The sequence below is a fragment of the Somniosus microcephalus genome, chromosome 3 (assembly GCF_052327205.1).
Source record: "Somniosus microcephalus isolate GS21.2 chromosome 3, FLI_Smic_1.0, whole genome shotgun sequence".
Taxonomy (NCBI): domain Eukaryota; kingdom Metazoa; phylum Chordata; class Chondrichthyes; order Squaliformes; family Somniosidae; genus Somniosus; species Somniosus microcephalus.
In genome coordinates, this window is record NC_140989.1 from 293647018 (window position 1) to 293664689 (window position 17672).

The 17672-nt window shown below is 41.7% G+C and overlaps 1 protein-coding gene across 1 annotated transcript; it reads right to left on the minus strand.

Moving 5' to 3' along the window:
* Positions 1–5072: 5072 nt before the first annotated feature.
* Positions 5073–15822, minus strand: ptger3 (prostaglandin E receptor 3 (subtype EP3)). Its single transcript, XM_085977721.1, has 2 exons — positions 14968–15822; positions 5073–7619 (listed from the first exon to the last, which is right to left on the minus strand). The coding sequence occupies exons 1-2, from the start codon at positions 15820–15822 to the stop codon at positions 7317–7319; spliced, it is 1158 nt and encodes a 385-aa protein (XP_085833847.1). The 3' UTR covers positions 5073–7316.
* Between the last annotated feature and the right edge of the window lie 1850 nt (positions 15823–17672).

A 17672-nucleotide genomic window follows, 5' to 3' on the forward strand; every position in this document is an offset into this window, starting at 1 on the left:
CAGTTTTAGAAATGAAACGGGCTATTTTTTTGACTGAAGCAGATCCCGAGGTATATGAAACCCTGAAAAATATGCTTGTTCCCGCCAAGCCAAAGGACACGCCACTGAAGGAGATCCTAACCAAGTTAGAACAGTAGAGTCCTGAGCCCCTGGAAATTGCTGAAAGTTATCGTTTTGGAACATGTGATCAATTAATGACGAGGGTATCAGTGAGTACATTGTAGCTTTAAAAATGCTATCCATTCACTATCATTTTGGAAACTTTCAGGACCGAGCTTTGCGTGGCCATTCTGTTTGTGGATTAAACAATGAACGTATCAGAATTAAATTGTTGACAACCCCTAACTTGACTTTTGACTTATCCATCAACATAGCTGTCTGGTAGGCTATGGCCAACCGATACTCCCGAGAGTTTCACGCCATTTCCAGTCGTCAGGCAACCGAGGTGAATTGGCTGCAGGCTAAAAGTAAAAGGCAGTTGGGCCCCAAGACCTCAGCAACTGGCCAAGGTAACAGTGCATTGAAGTTATGCATCTTGCAAAGGTGTGCCAACAGAAGAGTAAACCAACTGGCAATACTAGAAGTAGAAATCACCAGACACTACATACCGTTGAAGAGAATCAGCAGGCCGAGGAGTTTCTGGAGATTCATGTCATCAGGAGCACAAAGGTATCTAACAGCGATTCGTGAGGTATTGTCATCCAAGTAGATGTTACAGGAGCCAGGGTATCCATGGAAATCAACACGGATGCATCCATGAGCGTAGTACCAGAACCACTATATCGCGACAAGTTGCATGATTATCGGCTAGAGAAATCGAAGGTAGAGCTGCGAGGCTACTCAGGAGAGCAAATCCTTATAGTAGGAAGTGTCACCATACCAGTGAAATACAAGGATCAGTGTCAGAGCTTGCCTCTCATAGTAGTGGCAGGAAACAAGCCTGCCTTGATTGGTAGAAATTGGTTGGGATCATTGAAGCTGGATTGGAATGAGATGTTTCGTGTGGAAGTGAAATTTGCATCGAAAGATGATGTCATCAAGCAGTATCCAAAGATGTTCAGTGAAACGGGCAGTCCAATCCAAGACTTCAAGGTGAGTGTTAGAGTGCAGAAGGACGCAAGAGCAGTTTACTGCAAGCCACGTCCCGTACCATACGCACGCGAGGAAAAAGTTGAGCAAGAACTCAAAAGACTAGAAACTGAGAACATTATCTCTAAGGTAGATCGGAGTAATTGGGCTACACCCATTGTTGTTGTACCCAAGTCAGAGGGTAAGGTAAGGTTTTGTGGTGATTATAAGGTGACCGTAAACCAGGTTCTAAAGTGTAATCTACCCAATACGTTGCCAACTGTGGAAGATTTGTTCACAACGCTGACAGGTGGCCAGATCTTTTCAAAGTTAGATCTAACAAACACCTACCTACAACTTGAGTTAGATGCAGAGTCCAAGTTATGCTTGACTATAAATACTCACCGAGGCCTATATCAGTTCAATAGGCTACCATTTGGAGTGTCTTCTGCCCCCGACATATTCCAGGGGGTGATGAACCAAATTTTGCAAGGGATTGAAGGGGTAGTGTGTTATTTGGATGATATACTCATTTCAGCACCAAACAGGCAAATCCATGATGAGGTGTTGTGTTGAATGAAGTGCTCAAATGGCTAGAGAAGCACGGAGTACGAGTGACAGCTCACAAGTGCGAGTTGTTTAAAAACTCACTGGAGTACTTAGGGCACAGAGTAGACAAAGGTTTACATCCAACCAAGGGAAAGCTGGATGCAATCAGAAATGCACCCACTCCCAAGAATGTCTCTGAACTTCGATCATTTTTGAGTCTTCTGAATTATTATGGAAAATTCCTCCCAAACTTGGCTACATGGTTACATCCACTGAATGAGCTGTTGAGAAAACAGGTCCCTTGGAAGTGGTCAAAAGAATGTGACACAGCATTCAAAGAGTGTAAAAGCCAGTTAGTAGAGAGTACCATGTTAGTTCACTATAATGGCCCAGTAATTCCGGTCCCAACGCATGAGTACGGATGGGGTACTCACACGTGGGCCCGTTGGAAGTGCTGGATTTTAGCATGCACAGCGCATGCGCGGGAAACCGGCATTTCCTCCAAGGGGTTCAGAGGTCCAACGCGTGACGCGTTGAACTTCCTTCTTTTTGACAGGTTTGCCTGTGTGCAAGGGCCTCAACTTTTTAGAAATGTAAAAAGGAGACGTAAGGACTTGATTCTTTAAGGTAAGTGGTCTATTATTTAAAATTATAACATTTTTTCCACAGCTTTATTGTTTTTAAGGACTTTACAGTAAGGTAAGTGTATTTTTAGACCCAATTTTTAAAAAAAATATTTTTTTTTTAAATTTGAATAATTGTTTAAAATAGTTTTTTAAAGTTATTTATAGTTCATTTAATTAGTGGGATGTTTTTTTAAAATTTTATTTAAAGTTTAAGTAGTGTTTTGGGCACCCGTAGTTTTCATGAGTTTGACAGTTCTTACTATCAAACTCATGAATGAAGTTTTCCCTCCTGATTGGCTGCCCAGTGCTCACCTGATCCCAGCCGGCACATCGAACTGACTACGCCGCTGGATCAGGCAAGCACAGCGCGCCGACAGCTGAACCGGGCCAGTGACAGGAATTCCAAGCAGGCCCAGGCTTCAGCGGTCGGCGCGCCGGGTAAGTGCACATCGGGGGCTTGCACGCACGGCAAGCCCCCGAACCTAATTTCTGGGCCATTGTATCTAAGGAGATCAAGCTAGCATGTGACGCCTCTCCGTACGGAGTTGGGGTAGTGATCTCTCATGTACTAGATAGTGGAGAGGAGAGACCAATTGCTTTTGCTTCACGCACTCTCCGTGCCAGTGAGCGGAATTATGCGCAGATTGAAAGGGAAGCTTTGTCATTGATTTTTGGGGTCAAGAAGTTTCACAAATACTTGTTTGGTCGTAAGTTGACCATAAGCCCCTGACAGCAATCCTCCATCCAAAGTCCCCAGTTCCAACCTTAGCTGCAGCCCGAATGCTTTAATTTTGTCAGCGTATACGTATGACATTGAGTACAGACGATCAGCTGATCACAGTAATGATGATGCTATGTCCAGGTTGCCAGCCCCATCCCTACCAGTCACAGCTGAAAAGATTGGTAGGGCAATTAAACATGACCCAATTACGTCAAAGATACCTGGTATGATTACATAGCAAATGGACTGCCAAACCAGGTATCAGAGGAAGATATCCATCCATACTTTGTTCGTAGGAATGAATTGTCAGTGGATAAAGATTGTATCATGTGGGGAGCAAGAATAGTTATCCCAAATAGGTTCAGGTCTAAATTGTTAGGAGATCTTCATGACCAGCACCTGGGAATGTGCTTGACCAAGAGCTTTGCACGCAGTTACTTATGGTGGCCAGGTTTAGATAAAGAGGTAGAGTACATAGTCAGTGAGTGTATAACATGTCAATCTGTGAGCAAGAAACCACCATCAGTACCATTACAGCCATGGAAATGGCCTCCCAGTGTGTGGCAAAGGTTACATATAGATTTTGCTGAGCTAGAAGGACAGCAATTGTTCACAATGATAGTCACTCGAAGTGGGTAGAGGTGTTTCCAATGCGGATAATAACAAAAAGCAAAACACTAGACAATTTGTGAAGATTGTTTTCTTCATATGGCCTCCCAGAAGAACTTATGTCTGATACTGGGCCGCAATTTTGTTCAGAAGAGTTTACACAGTTCATGAGCAGAAACTGTGTGAAACATACCAAAGTTCCACCGTACCACCCTGCTTCAAATGGTGCAGCAGAGCGCACAGTAGAAATTGTCAAACGTGCCCTCATCAAGCAAATGTTGGATCAAAATCCAAAGAAACATCAGTTGTCGTTGGACCAAAAACTGGCAAATTTTCTGATTACCTATCAGAATACGCCTCATGCCACTATTGGTAGAAAACCAGCAGAGTTGTTTCTCAAACGACAGCCACGAACCAGGTTCTCGTTAAATCCAAACTTGGCACAGTCCATAGAAGAGAAACAATCAAGGCAGAAAAAGAGTCATGATAAAGGTAGAATTAGAGAGAGAAGTGTAAAGTTGAACCAGAAGGTTAGAGTGAAGAACCATCACCATAAATGGTTAAAGTGGTTACCAGGAAGAGTAGTGAAGATATGTGGTCCTCGCACATATTTGGTCAAGATGTTTGATCATGGAAAGGTTAGGTTTGTTCACGTTGATCATATCTTACCTACAGATGTGGAAAAAGTTGAAAGCTGGGATGATTCAATTTATTCTGATGAGTCAGATAGTCTTGTTACAAGTTGAGTACCAGTAGTAAATCCTACATCAGACATACCAGAAACAAGTCCAAGAGAAAGTCAGAATTTAAGTCTGAGCCCGAGTCAGGCAGACAAACAGTCTGAAAGTGTAGGGAGTCCAAATGTAGATCAAAGTCTGCCCTTGGGGGAAAGATTCTCCACAGGCTCAGCCTAGAATGAGTCAAAGTCTGAAAGTTCTGTTCAAGAAAGAAGGTATTCTCTTCAAAACAGAAAACCAATGGTTAAGCTTAATCTGTAAATATGGAAAATAAGTTCATATCTTTTGTTTGGGTTACAGAATTCTATAGTAGAATTTGGAAACATAAAATGGGTTCCATTTGAGAAATGTATACCAAGAGTTGTGTATGCCATGCAAGTCATGTACAATGATTATTTGCTATGATTAACTTCAATAAGGAAGAAGTGTAATAGAGCCGCCTGGTGAACTACTGATGTATATAATAATAAAGCTATGTTGTGCTGTTGTATATATGTGCTGTGTCTCAAGATATCACATAGGTGACAAAGATAAGTTAAATCAAATAGTAATGATTAGGTAACAGTGAGCTTGGGTTTAAAAAGCATATGAATGATGGTAGGAAGGGATGGCCAAGAGAGGTAAGGAGTTCCACACTTTGAAGTACTGGGGAAATAATCTGTTAGAGTGTGATAAGTTTTGATTTTGACAGCTATATGTTATATTATTCTTAACATAGATAAACATGCACAATATAGTAAACAGCCAGACCATTTGTTACAACTGATTTATATTATATTTCTGAAAAAAAGTACAGTTTAGAATTTTTCTGAGAAAAGTGCAAATTGATGTCAAAATTCACAGAACATAAAACAACAGCATAAAATGTTTAAAAACCTTCCAAACTACATCACAGATCTTAAGTGCAAGGAAGTTATATGGAAATGATCCATGCAATCTGGACAGGTCCATTTTAGGACATTTCACTTCAGGACACCATTATTAATTTATAACTTTACTGCCTGTAATTCTTAATTTCCAAATATAGTTGTAATGAAATTAATACTCTGAAGATAACTGTGACAGGAACAAGTCCTCAAACTCAGCAGTATAACAACTTATTTAGACACATTTTATAAAATACCATTGATGATCTCCATATAATTAAAATGTTTTCTTTCCAAATTAATTTGTAGATGTGCATTATATCAACCCTTGGAAAAATTATACTTGATTACTGGTGCGTAATCTCTGGCCTAAATAAGAGAAAATGAATGACCATATTCATTGCAATACCGATATTTTATATATACACACACACACACAAACAGTTAACATTGTCTTTAAATTGTACAGTTGGTGTATTCTGTAAATATCTGTAGTTTCCATGAAGATAAAAAAGTCTTTAAATAATTATGAGCGCAATTAGACCGTACTTCTGTGTCAAACAACAGAGCAAACTATTGAAACATTTCAAGCTGCACAATCATTCCTTTGTTTATTTTGATGCCACTTTTCTTCTTCCCCCTTCCAAAAGTGCTGATTCACTTTGGGTGCAGTTCCATGTGTGGCAGAAGCCTTCTGTTATCTTCCCCAGGTGGCTATTGCTTATACAGGCACCTAGTGAGACAGTAAAGTCTGGAAGACTATTTAACAGCAGAGAAGTGGGGGAGGGCGAACATCATAGCCAGTAACGATCAGGATAATTATTCCTGACTGATGCCCCAGCCCCAGAACATGGAACCAATTACGGTGTTCCTACTGCGAGCCCATGTAAATCAGGTAACTCAGCACAAACTGAAGATCAACCCTGCGACATTAACATGCAATTACATTCTGAGCCATCTTCTCTATGCTCTCATTTGTTTCTTTTTTTCTTAAACCCTAACAAAAAAAATGAAAAATTAAGTTGGAACAAAAAGTATCTTGAAATCATAGAATCTTACAGCACAGAAGGAGGCCATTCAGTCCATCATGCCTGTGCCAACTCTTTGAAAGAACTATCCAATTAGTCCCACTCCCCCTATTCTTTCCCCAAAAGTCATGCAAATGTTTCCTTTTCAAGCAGTTATCCAATTCCCTTTTGAAAGTTATTGTTGAATCTGCTTCCATCACCCTTTCAGGCAGTGCATTCCAGGTCAAAACAACTCACTGAAAAAAAAATTCTTCTCATCTCCCTTCCGGTTCTTTTGCCAATTTTCTTATATTAGGGTAAATTAGTGTGGGAGCTGCCTCCAAATTCTAGGCAAAATATATAGACCATAATCAGGGATGCCACCAGGCATCATGATATAATGCAAATAAATTATCTCTCCCTACATGTCAAATGCCAATACAATTTTTGGGGGGATATTTGTTCCAGTTGATCATCTTTCCACAGGTAGGTTGCTTCATGGCATCAGGCAAATCTCCCTTCTATCCTGTCTGTTCCTCTTAATTCCAAATTGTTACAGTTGAACTATCTTTTGGCGTTAGTTGCAAGTTGCAGCTTCAGTGTGCACCCTACTGGTGTAAGGGCAGAAGCAATGAAAGAGCTGCAAGGTTGTATGAGGCCTTGGCCTTGGCATGGGCCAGCAGTAAATGGGAAACAGACCAGCAGACAACACATAGTGGCGTGCAAACTTGTGATATCTATCTGCTAAGTGGTACTTTTGGTAGCCTCCTTAAGGTGTGCCACCTTCTTTCACATCTGTTCCCAGGGCACGCAGGTGCTCTGCGCAGTGTTTTGCCTAGTTGCCACTTCTCGCCAAGTGCACCGCCATCCTCCAGCGAGGGTGCCCTTGAGGGGTAGATAGAGCAACCCCTCCTTGCACCCTACTTTGCCAGCCATCAAGTATAGTGTAAATTAAACAATCTCTATGGAATATCAACTAACTTATAGATTCACTAAATCAGCAGCTCAGATAAAGCAAATGAATAAACTCAAAACCATAAATGTCGCTTTACATACACATTTCACAGTTGAAAGACAACTGAGGACTATGTTTTCTCTCATCACATAATCAACCAGATTGTAGTTTATCTCATTTATGTTTTTTGTTCTTTTAAATGGCCCCTTGCTTCTACTGTTACAGGAATCTCTCTGAACCCCTCTACTGAGCAATTAGTGACAGCATTGGCTACCTGACATACCTTCCTTAACAGGATTTCTCGGAGCAGTAAATAAACCCAGGGGTCAAGGATCTGATTTAAAGATGCTAGTCTAATGGCTATGAGGAGAAAATTGCAATCATCTTGCAGCTCAGTGTTTGGGGACGATGGCTTGTCTGGAGGAGATGTGTAGCAGTGATCTGAAGAACTTTCAGTGTAGATCATTTTCAACATCAGTACCTGGGAAAGACATGATTAAAAGACATCAGTATTAAGCAAAGAACAAAGCAATTAGTGATATAGTATGTCTAACTGTACACCTACTTTTTCCAATGTTCTCCGCTTACCCCTCCTGTCCTGAAGCAGGTGACTCATGAAGGAGGTGAAGTTTCCTGGGTGTCAGCAGCCCTCACCCAAGTGAACCCTGCCCATATTTTTGCACTACCTAGCCTTAGGACACAGCTGTTAGGAGTCCCACCCTTGACCTAACTACTAGTGGTACATTTCAGAGGGGCTGGGGAGAGGGGGGAAAGCATATGAAAATAAGGCTCAAAATCTTCAAAGCAGCTTAAAATCACCTAGCCCAAAGCAAGGTATCTGAAAGAGAAAAAATATTGGATAGGGCACCTTCTTCTGAGGTTGGGGCTAAGGCACATTGATGAACGATAGGAAAAGAGGAAGCCTAACCAGCTGAGAAACAATTGATCTGGGAGTACTTCATGCTGACACAATAGGGATAATTTTAGGAAACTGCACTCCCAGTAGGGAGCCTCACCCGCCAGGAATGCATATCAGGAATTCAGACAGAAGCCCCATAATTAATTTAATGGACAGAAGATGGAGGGGTAGGGGGATGGAGTATAAAAGTAGGGAAGTCTTTGATCTTATTTAAGGAGGGATATACTTGCATTGGAGGCAGTTCAGAGAAGGTTCACGAGGTTGATTCCTGAGATGAAGGGGTTGTCTTATGAAGAAAGGTTGAGCAGGTTGGGCCTATACTCAGTGGAGTTTAGAAGAATGAGAGGTGATCTTATTGAAACATATAAGATTCTGAAGGAGCTTGATAAGGTAGATGCAGAGAGGCTGTTTCCCCTCATGGGGGAATCTAGAACTAGGGGGCATAGTTTCAGAATAAGGGGTCGCCCATTTAAAACGGAGATGAGGAGGAATTTCTTCTCTCAGAGGGTCGTGAATCTTTGGAATTCTCTACCCCAGAGAGCTGAATATATTTAAGGTGGAGATAGACAGATTTTTGAACGATGAGGGAGTCAAAGGTTATGGGGAGCGGGCAAGAAAGTGGAGTTGTGGCCATGACCAGATCAGCCATGATCTTATCGAGTGGCGGAGCAGGCTCGAGGGGCCAAATGGCCTACTCCTGCTCCTATTTCTTATGTTCTTATGGGTATGCACCTAAGTTCCCAATATATGCTCCCAGCAGAGGAAACTCCACATTAGGGTGTCATTTCATAAAATTACTCCTTTCTTCCTTATGTTCACAATATTACAAGATAATTATGGAGGAGAAAGACCATTCGGCCCATATTAGTTCACCCATCTAGAAGCACCCTACAGTTCCTCCATTGCAGTATCTGGTTGTTTCTTAAACACATCCAGGGTTTTCACCTACACCATTCTACTGGGAAGTCCATTCCAAGTGTTGGTCACTTTGTGTGAAAAAGAATTTCCTGAGATCAGTCCTGAAATTATATTTCACTAGTGTGAACCTATATGTCCTTTTGTCCTACTCCCACAATTTAATTTGAAGTAATATTTACGATTAAACTTTTCAATACTTTGTACTATATACCTTTGTACAATCACCTTTCAGATGCCTCCTTTCCAGGATGAATAGCAAGAGTCTCTCCAGTCTTTCCTCATAAGTCAGAACCCTGATACTAGGAAGCAGCATTGTGACTTTACTCTGCACTGCCTCCAGAGCTTGTGTCTCAGTGACCACAATTGGACACAGTATTCAAGGCATAGTCTGACTAGAGCACTGTCCAGTTTGATCATGACTTCCTCTGACTTGTATTCTACTATTTTGGGTTTGTACTTCAACATTCTGTTGGCTTTGTTGATTGCTGCTCTCTACATTGGCTGAATATGTTTACTAAAGAATCTACTAAGATTCCTAGGTCTTTCTCCACTTCACCTGTAGCTATTTCAGCACCATTCATGGAATATGTGTGTTACTTTTTTTCCATCCTATGTGCAGTACTTTGCACTTAGCAGCATTAAACTTCATCTGCCAATTATATGTCCACATATTTATTTTGCCAATCTCAGTAATTTTTGAGCTGCTTCCTCTTCCCCTCGCAGTTTGGTATCATCAGCAAATTTGACCACTATGCAGTAAGTTTCTGAGTCTTTTACGACATGCCTTTTGGAGATCTGGGTACACAGAGGTGGAGATTCGTCTGGGCCTACTGTCGGGCCTGGAATGGGCGCTGCGCAGGTAGCACGCACCCAGCTGGGTTCCCAATTTCAGGCCAGCCACAGGCCTCAATAAAAAATTTCCGAGAGCCAACAGCACCTGTCACGTCTTCACTGGCATCTTCCATTTTGTGTAGAAGAATATCGGGCAGTAGTGGGCAAGAGGACTTAAAACAGGTTAGGTCCTTTAAATATGTAAATGAGGGACCGAACGCCTGTTGTAAACAGCCTCCAGGCACGACTAAAAAGTGATTCAATTTTGGGTTGGACATTTTTCAGGTGTCCTTGAAGCGTAGGTGGTTGGTCCCCGAAATTGGGCTTCTGTAAGCTTGTTTTACGTTTGTACCTCACTGTGTCATAGGGCACAGTTCACTTCAGATGTTACTTCGTCAAAGAAATCGAGCAGGTTGGTCAGCTCTGCTCTTCCCTTTCTGAATCCACATTGACCATGTGCTAGGTTATTATTGTACAGATACTCCTTTACTCCTACTAATACATTCCGTTAGTTGACCTTAGTCCCTTTCAGAATTCTGGGATAAATACCATCTATCCCTAGTGTTGTTTCGGGCCCTTTTACACTGATGAGGAAATGTATCTCATTTCCCAGAGTGGCTATCCCTTGCATTGTTGGGGGGTGGGGAGCAGTGGGAAATGACTCAAAAAATATATAAAATTCATCAAAAAATAAAAAATAACAAGAGAAAACAAACAATAAAAATGAACAGTAATGTTCTAACATTCACTCTAAAGTGTAACAAATATACCCTCCAGCAGGCTCTTGGTCACAATATCTGATGCACATTCAATTTCTCTTGAGCCAACAATGAGCAAGAAGCAGTATCCAGAAAAGACCGTTTGTGTAATTGTTGATTCATAACTGGGAAAAAGGGCTTCCGGCTGCACATTTTTAAATAAATAAATAAACTAAACAAGGAGCCATGAATCCTCTTAAGCTCTAATTGGGCTAATAAAAAAATCATGGGGAAGATGTAATGTGTGTTTGCTCATCAAAGCATAATTCACCAGAACCACATGATTTGAAAGGACAGGACCATGTATGCATCCACTACAAAACTGATGACTTTTTCTTTGCTTCCATTTATGAAAACAGAGGATAGAAAACATAAGCAATTGGGTTTCACTTCTGAAGTTAAAATGAACCACAATGATGTGATCACATACATAGTCATATTAACCCTTAGACTGCTGACAGGTTCAGTGAAATTGGCTCTGTTTTCAGCTCATGTTCTGTGACATTGAAGTAAACGCTGAACTACTCCAACATCAGGAATATCATTATTACTATAATAGTAACCCCAAACAACTAGACTAAACACAAGGTCACATAAAAATAAGCACTTGGAAGATTTTGCTTGTGGTTTGGCAATTGGTTGGGAGGTAAGAAAGGGAGAAAGACTTGCATTTGTATAGTGCCTTTCATGACCTCAGGATGCCCCAAAAGTGCTTTACAGCCAATTAAATACTTTTGAAGTGTAGTCACTGCTGTAATGTAGGAAACACGACAGCCAATTTGCACACAGCAAGCTTCCACAAATAGCAATGTGATCATGACCAGATAATCTGTTTTAGTGATGTTGATTGAGGGATAAATATTGGCCAGGACACAGAGGATAACTCCCTTGTTCTTCTTCAAAATAGTGCCATGGGATCTTTTATATCCACCTGAGAGCAGATGGAGCCTTAGTTTAACGTCTCATCCGAACGACGGCACGTCCGACAGTGCAGCACTCCCTCAGTACTGCACTTATGTGTCAGCCTAGATTTTTGTGCTCAAGTCTCTGGAGTGGAACTTGGACCCACAACCTTCTGACTCAGAGGCGAGAGTGCTACCAACTGAGCCATGACAGAGAGTAGGGATAAATGGTTTGTTCTCTCATTGGCAGGATATGACAAGTGGTGTTCCCCAGGGATATATATATAAATTGCTTGAATGAAGGAAGACAGAGTTGTCTATCCAAGTTTGCAGATGACACCAAGGAGGCACAGTAAGTTGTGTAGCTGGGATTAGAAAGTTACAAGGGGACATAGACAGACTAAATATGTGGGCAAAACTATGGCAAATTGAGTTCATTCACTTTGGATCTGAGGAAGACAAGTTAGAATTGTTTCTTAAAGATGAGAAACTAGGACCTTTGGAGAAGCAAAGGGATTTAGGTATCCATGTACATAGATCACTAAAAGCACAGGCAGAAAAAGTACTCAAAAAAGCTTTTCATTAGGAATGTTAGCCTTTATCTCAAGGGGCCTGGAATTCAAAAGTGAGGAAGTGATACTTCAGTTGTACAGAGCTTTGATCAGACCCCATCTGGAGTACTGTGTTTAGCTTTGGGTACAGAACCTCAGGAAATAAATATTGGCCTTGGAGGGGTACAGGAAAGACTTACCAAAATGATACCAGGGCTAAAAAGATTAAATTATGTGGACAGGGTGCATAAACTCATTTGTATTCCCATGAGTTTAGAGGGTTAAGAGGTGATCTAACTGAGGTGTTTAAAATGATAAAGATATTCAATACAGCGAAGCCATTTAGAAGTGAAATCAGGAAGCACTTTTTCATACAATTAGCAGTGGAAATCTGGAACACTCTCCTGCAAATGTTGGGTTTCAAGACTCAGATTGATTTTTTTTGTTAGGTAAGGGTAATTAACATAATAGTCTATTTTATCTACTTTTTCTAACTGCAAAATTATTTGTTTCTGCTTTCCTGTCCTCACTTGTTTTTAAAAATTGCAAATTGATTGGCAAAAATAAGCTTCAAAGATTGTTCAGATTAGTACATAGGTATTCACTTAATATTTTGATATCAATGAGGTACAACAACAAACTACAGATTCCATACAGTTGTGTGATTCTGCAACACTGGCCGAACTCACCACTATAATTTTTGAATAATACTTGTGGGATCATACTGATAAGAACACAGGAACAGGAGGAGGCCATTCAGCCCCTCGAGCCTGTTCCACCATTCAATGGGATCATGGCTGATCTGTATCTGAACTCCATCCACCTGCCTTGGCTCCATATCTTTTTATACCCTTTTCTAGCAAAAATCTATCAATATCAGATGGCTCTGATTTTAAGGTTCTGTCCCCTGTCCTAGATTACCCCACCAGCAGAAAAAGATTATCTCTATCTATCCTATCAATTCCTTTCAAATTCCTAAATACCTCAATCAAATCACTCCTTAACTTTCTATATTCCAGGGAATACAAGCCTAGTAATTGTGCCTCATAATCTAACCCTTGGAGCCCTGGTAACATTCTGGTGTATCTGTGCTGCACTCCTTCCAAGGTCAATATATCCTTTCTAAGGTGCAGTGCCCAGAACTGTACACAGTGCTCCAGATGTGGTCCAACCAGGCTTTGTATAGCCATAGCAAAACTTCCTCCCCCTTATATTCTAGCCCTCTAATTATAAAGGCTAGCCTTTTAAATTATTTTTTGTACCTGACCACTAATGATCTGTGTACATAGACCCCTGATATTATGTTCTTGTTCATAATGATTGCCAGAAGCAAATAAATATTCTTATACATGAATAAAAACAGAAATTGCTGGAAATAGGCAGATTAACCAGTATCTGTTCTAGGTGTATACCCTTCTCATGAAGGGCTACCCACCTGAAACACCATAACTTGTCTTTCCTCTCCACAGGTATTGACTGACCTGCTGAGTATTGCCAGCATTTTCTGTTTTTATTTCAGATTTCCAGCATCTGTGCATTTTTTTCCTTTTTCTTTTAGATTAACTTGGTAGTATAAGTGCTAATAAAATAATCATGAAAAAAGTTCTAAAATAATCATGAAAAAAATGTATTTATCCAGGTATGAAAGTGCCAAATAAGTGTAAATTATGGTTGCAGTTAATACATAGAATTTACAGTCAGCAACAGGCCATTTGGCCCAACTGCTGGTTATGCTCTACAGCCTCTTCCCATCCCTCTATCAGCATAATCTTCTATGTTTATCTAGCTTTCCCTTAAATGAATCTATTCTTGTCGCCTCAAGTACTCCTTGTGATAGAGTGTTCCACATTCTAACCACTCTGGGTAAAAAAAGTTTCTCCTGAATTACCTATTGGATTTATTAGTGACTATCTTATATTCATTGCTTTTAGTTTTGGACTCCCCCACAAATGGAAACATATTCTCTAAGTCTACCCTATCAATGCCTTTCATAATCTTAAGACCTCTATCCGGTCACAACTCAGCCTTCTCTCTTCTAGGGAAAAGAGCCCCAGCCTGTTCAATCTTTCCTGATAGATATAACTTCTCAGTTCTGGTATCATTGTTTGGGCTAAGCCAGGTGTTGAATGGAGTGTTAAATCTAAGGAAATGTGTATTTAGGGACTAAACGGCATCAAAATGACAAATAATGGAAAATGGAAGAGAAATTGCACTCTTGTCTGTGTGTTTATCGATGTGTGCATTTGTAAGTTAACTAGCTATACTGTCAACATTTTATTTTCGGATGAATCATTTTCCCGTCCAACAGATGAATGAGTCTCGGTTGTTATAGGTGCGCTGATGGGAGCAGAGTCCGATCATATACCGCCGCAAAGAATGTTTCATTTAACACTCTTCAAATACCCCCGCGTCCAGTGCAGCACGGCATATCGTGGGGGCTGAAGTGTAACATACAGGGAAATAACTTCAAAATGAAAAAGTTTGTCAGCTTAAGATCGCAGTATATCAAAAGGCATTCTGCAAAATGGTTATACATTTGGTTGTGAGCACTAAGCCACTTAATTATTTTTAAATTATTAAACCACGAAATAAACTTACTGCAGTTATAAATGTAAACGGCAATTCGGAATGTTTACAGTATAATGTCTGTCAAATTTCATGATTTGTTTGAAATGTGTGCATTAGGTCGCCGAACAGACTTCAGCCAAGCGTGTCTGTAACTTAAAACTACAACTCACTGTTACCGACAGCACAAAGACTTGGGAGAAATGCTACTGGATTATCAATGGGGCAAGCCAGCGATTTCGTATTGCTCAATGTGACCAGCAAGGTTCCAAGTCATTGCCATCACAAAAACAGTTCTCTGGAACCACTGCCCGCTGGATTTAATACAATTCGTTCCACCCTTTAGTAACTAAAATTAATCTTACCGGAGGATCTATTTACTTACCAGGAGAGGGGACCAGCAAACACACAGCACGCACATGATCCCCATTAGCTGGGTCAGTGTTTCCACTGTGATCCTTTCCCATTGCTTGTTGGAGGACGATTTCTTCTTCTTACAGCGAACTATCAGTCCTCGAATAGTTGCGACGTTGCAGCTCAATGTGACCAGCAAGGAGGCGATACCCAACACGGTGAAGGTCGAAGCAAAAATGGTGTTGCCCAGGATCTTGTTGCCAGTGTTGATGAAGCACCAAGTCCCCGGCCATTGCAAAGTGTACCTCCCAACCCCGACAGTGGGCAGCAAGGCAAAGATCACCACGCCGACCCAGATAGAAAGCACCACCAGCTTGGTGAGCCTGGTTGTCATATAGTTGGAGTAGTAGTGGGGAGCGTGGATAGCCAACGTCCTTTCAATCGCCATAGCACTGGCTAAAAACAAGGGGCAGAGCCCAAAGGTAGTCATGGAGACCCCAAAGAACGCGCACAGGGTGCCGGATGGGTCCACTCTGCTCCACTGCCTGTTGGTCAGGTACACTGAAATAACGACGGGGCTAATGAGAAGTTTGCCAGTCAGGTCCGTCAGAGCCAGAGCTCCAATAATCAGCAGGAAGGACTTCTTCCTCTTGTTCTCCTTCTTATGATACGACCTGTACACCAGCAGCAAGGCGAGCGTGTTGCCCACGATGCCGGTGATCATCATGGTGACTGGGAAGACCACGGACACCGACACACATTCTGCATCGCTGGCCGAGGACTTGTTGCTGGTTTGCCCGGAGCTGGAGTTACTGCCGTCCCACATGGTCTTCTCCACCGACTGGTTCCACTGGGCGGGCTGAGAGTCGAAGCAAAACGAGCCCATCACCGTGAGGTGGGGCTCAATGTTGGAGGATCTTTTTGCAACCAGTTTTATTCCGCGCGGTGACCTGTTGGTTTGGAGACTGGGTCTTGCACAACCGATGACCATGGTCTTCGCTTCACAATTATAGCCTAGGTAGGCGTGTTCTCTAACCAAGCCAACCTCGTCACTTTGATCGATCAGAAAAGAGCAGAGCTTTTGGTGGTGGAGGAGGCGGCGGGTTGGAGGAATGGTTCAACTGTAACTGACACAATTTCAAATTACAACAGTGACGACACTTCAAAGGTACTTCATTGACTGTAAAGAGCGTTGGGACGACCTAAGGTCGTGAAAGGCGCGATATAAATGTAAGTTCTTTCTTTAAATGAACTTACAAAGAGATTAAGCATTCGATCACACTGGCCAGAATCAATAAGAAACACCCGGCAGTGCTCCTTAATGATGCCAGTATCCAACGTACGCTCTAGCAACCAATACTTTAACACCAGTACTTTCATCATCTGGTGCTTTTTGATACAGTAATTTATTCCGTTGCACTATCATTGGGACATATTTAACAGGCTGTGCGTCTGAACAACCGTCCATGGGCAGGTTGTTTCGGATCAGCTATAGCGCCGCAATAAACATTACAATAAATGATGTAGGAGCTAAAGCGGTTTATAAAAAGGATCAATGTTCGTGCAGAACATCACTTGACAAGTTTTACCGTATATAGCTGAAACCCCAGACTATTCATGCACATTACTGGAAGGTAAAGGTGGAGTCACAACATGTCAAGGTCAGCGCGACAGAGATCGTGCAATACAGTTTGTTCTTTGCTTAAGATAAAAACATTCGATAACCCACATTTAAAATTGCAGATATTTAAATAGATCTGTACAGCAGAGGAGTGGTTTCAGTGTACGGTCCAGCTCTTAAGTGCCTTTAAAACAACCCTAGTAACAAATTGCCACGGGTATAATATAGTCATTATGCAGTGCTCCGGATGGTCTGAGAAAGAAGTGTATCTGTCTAGTCACCTTGTGTCCATCACATGCTCTTCATTGAGCTGAGAAACGGTACAGTTCATTTCCAACAGCTACCGACTCTGTCAAACATGCAGGATCCAACAACAGGAGAGACTACAGCTTCTCATCAATTCTCATTCCTTCCAGAAAAACCTGAGATCATAGAACCTTAGACATTTAGAGCACAGAAGGAGGTCATTTGACCCATTGTGCCTGTTCTGGTTCTTTTCTAGAACAATCCAAAACTAATCTCACTCTCTGCTCTCTCCCCATAGTTCTGTACCATCCATCGCGTCAAATCATAGTCATAGAGTTATACAGCACAGCACAGAAAGAGGCCCTTCGGCCCATCGTGTCTGTGCCGACCATCAAGCCCTGTCTATTCTAATCTCATTTTCCAGCACTTGGTCCGTAGCCTTGTATGCTATGGCATTTCAAGTGCTCATCTAAATGCTTTTTGAATGTTGAGGGTTCCTGCCTCTACCACCCTTTCAGGCAGTGAGTTCCAGATTCCAACCACCTTCTGGGTGAAAAAGTTTTCCCTCAAATCCCCTCTAAACCTCCTGCCCCTTACCTTGAAACTATGCCCCCTGGTTATTGACCTCTCTGCTAAGGGGAAAAGTTCCTTTCTATCCACCCTATCTATGCCCCTCATAATTTTGTACACCTCAATCAGGTCCCCCCTCAGCATTCTCTGCTCTAAGGAAAACAACCCCAGCCTGTAAAGTCTCTCTTCATAGCTGAAATGCTCCAGCCCAGGTAACATCCTGGTGAATCGCCTCTGCACCCTCTCCAATGCAATCACATCCTTCCTATAGTGTGGCGACCAGAACTGCACATAGTATT

Excerpts from the sequence above, each read along its gene's own strand:
- ptger3 (XM_085977721.1), bottom strand. The coding sequence starts at position 15,822 with ATGGGCTCGTTTTGCTTCGACTCTCAGCCCGCCCAGTGGAACCAGTCG. Across the intron at positions 7,620-14,967 it reads TTTGCTGGTCCCCTCTCCTG|GTACTGATGTTGAAAATGAT; the intron begins GTAAGTAAATAG and ends TGTCTTTCCCAG.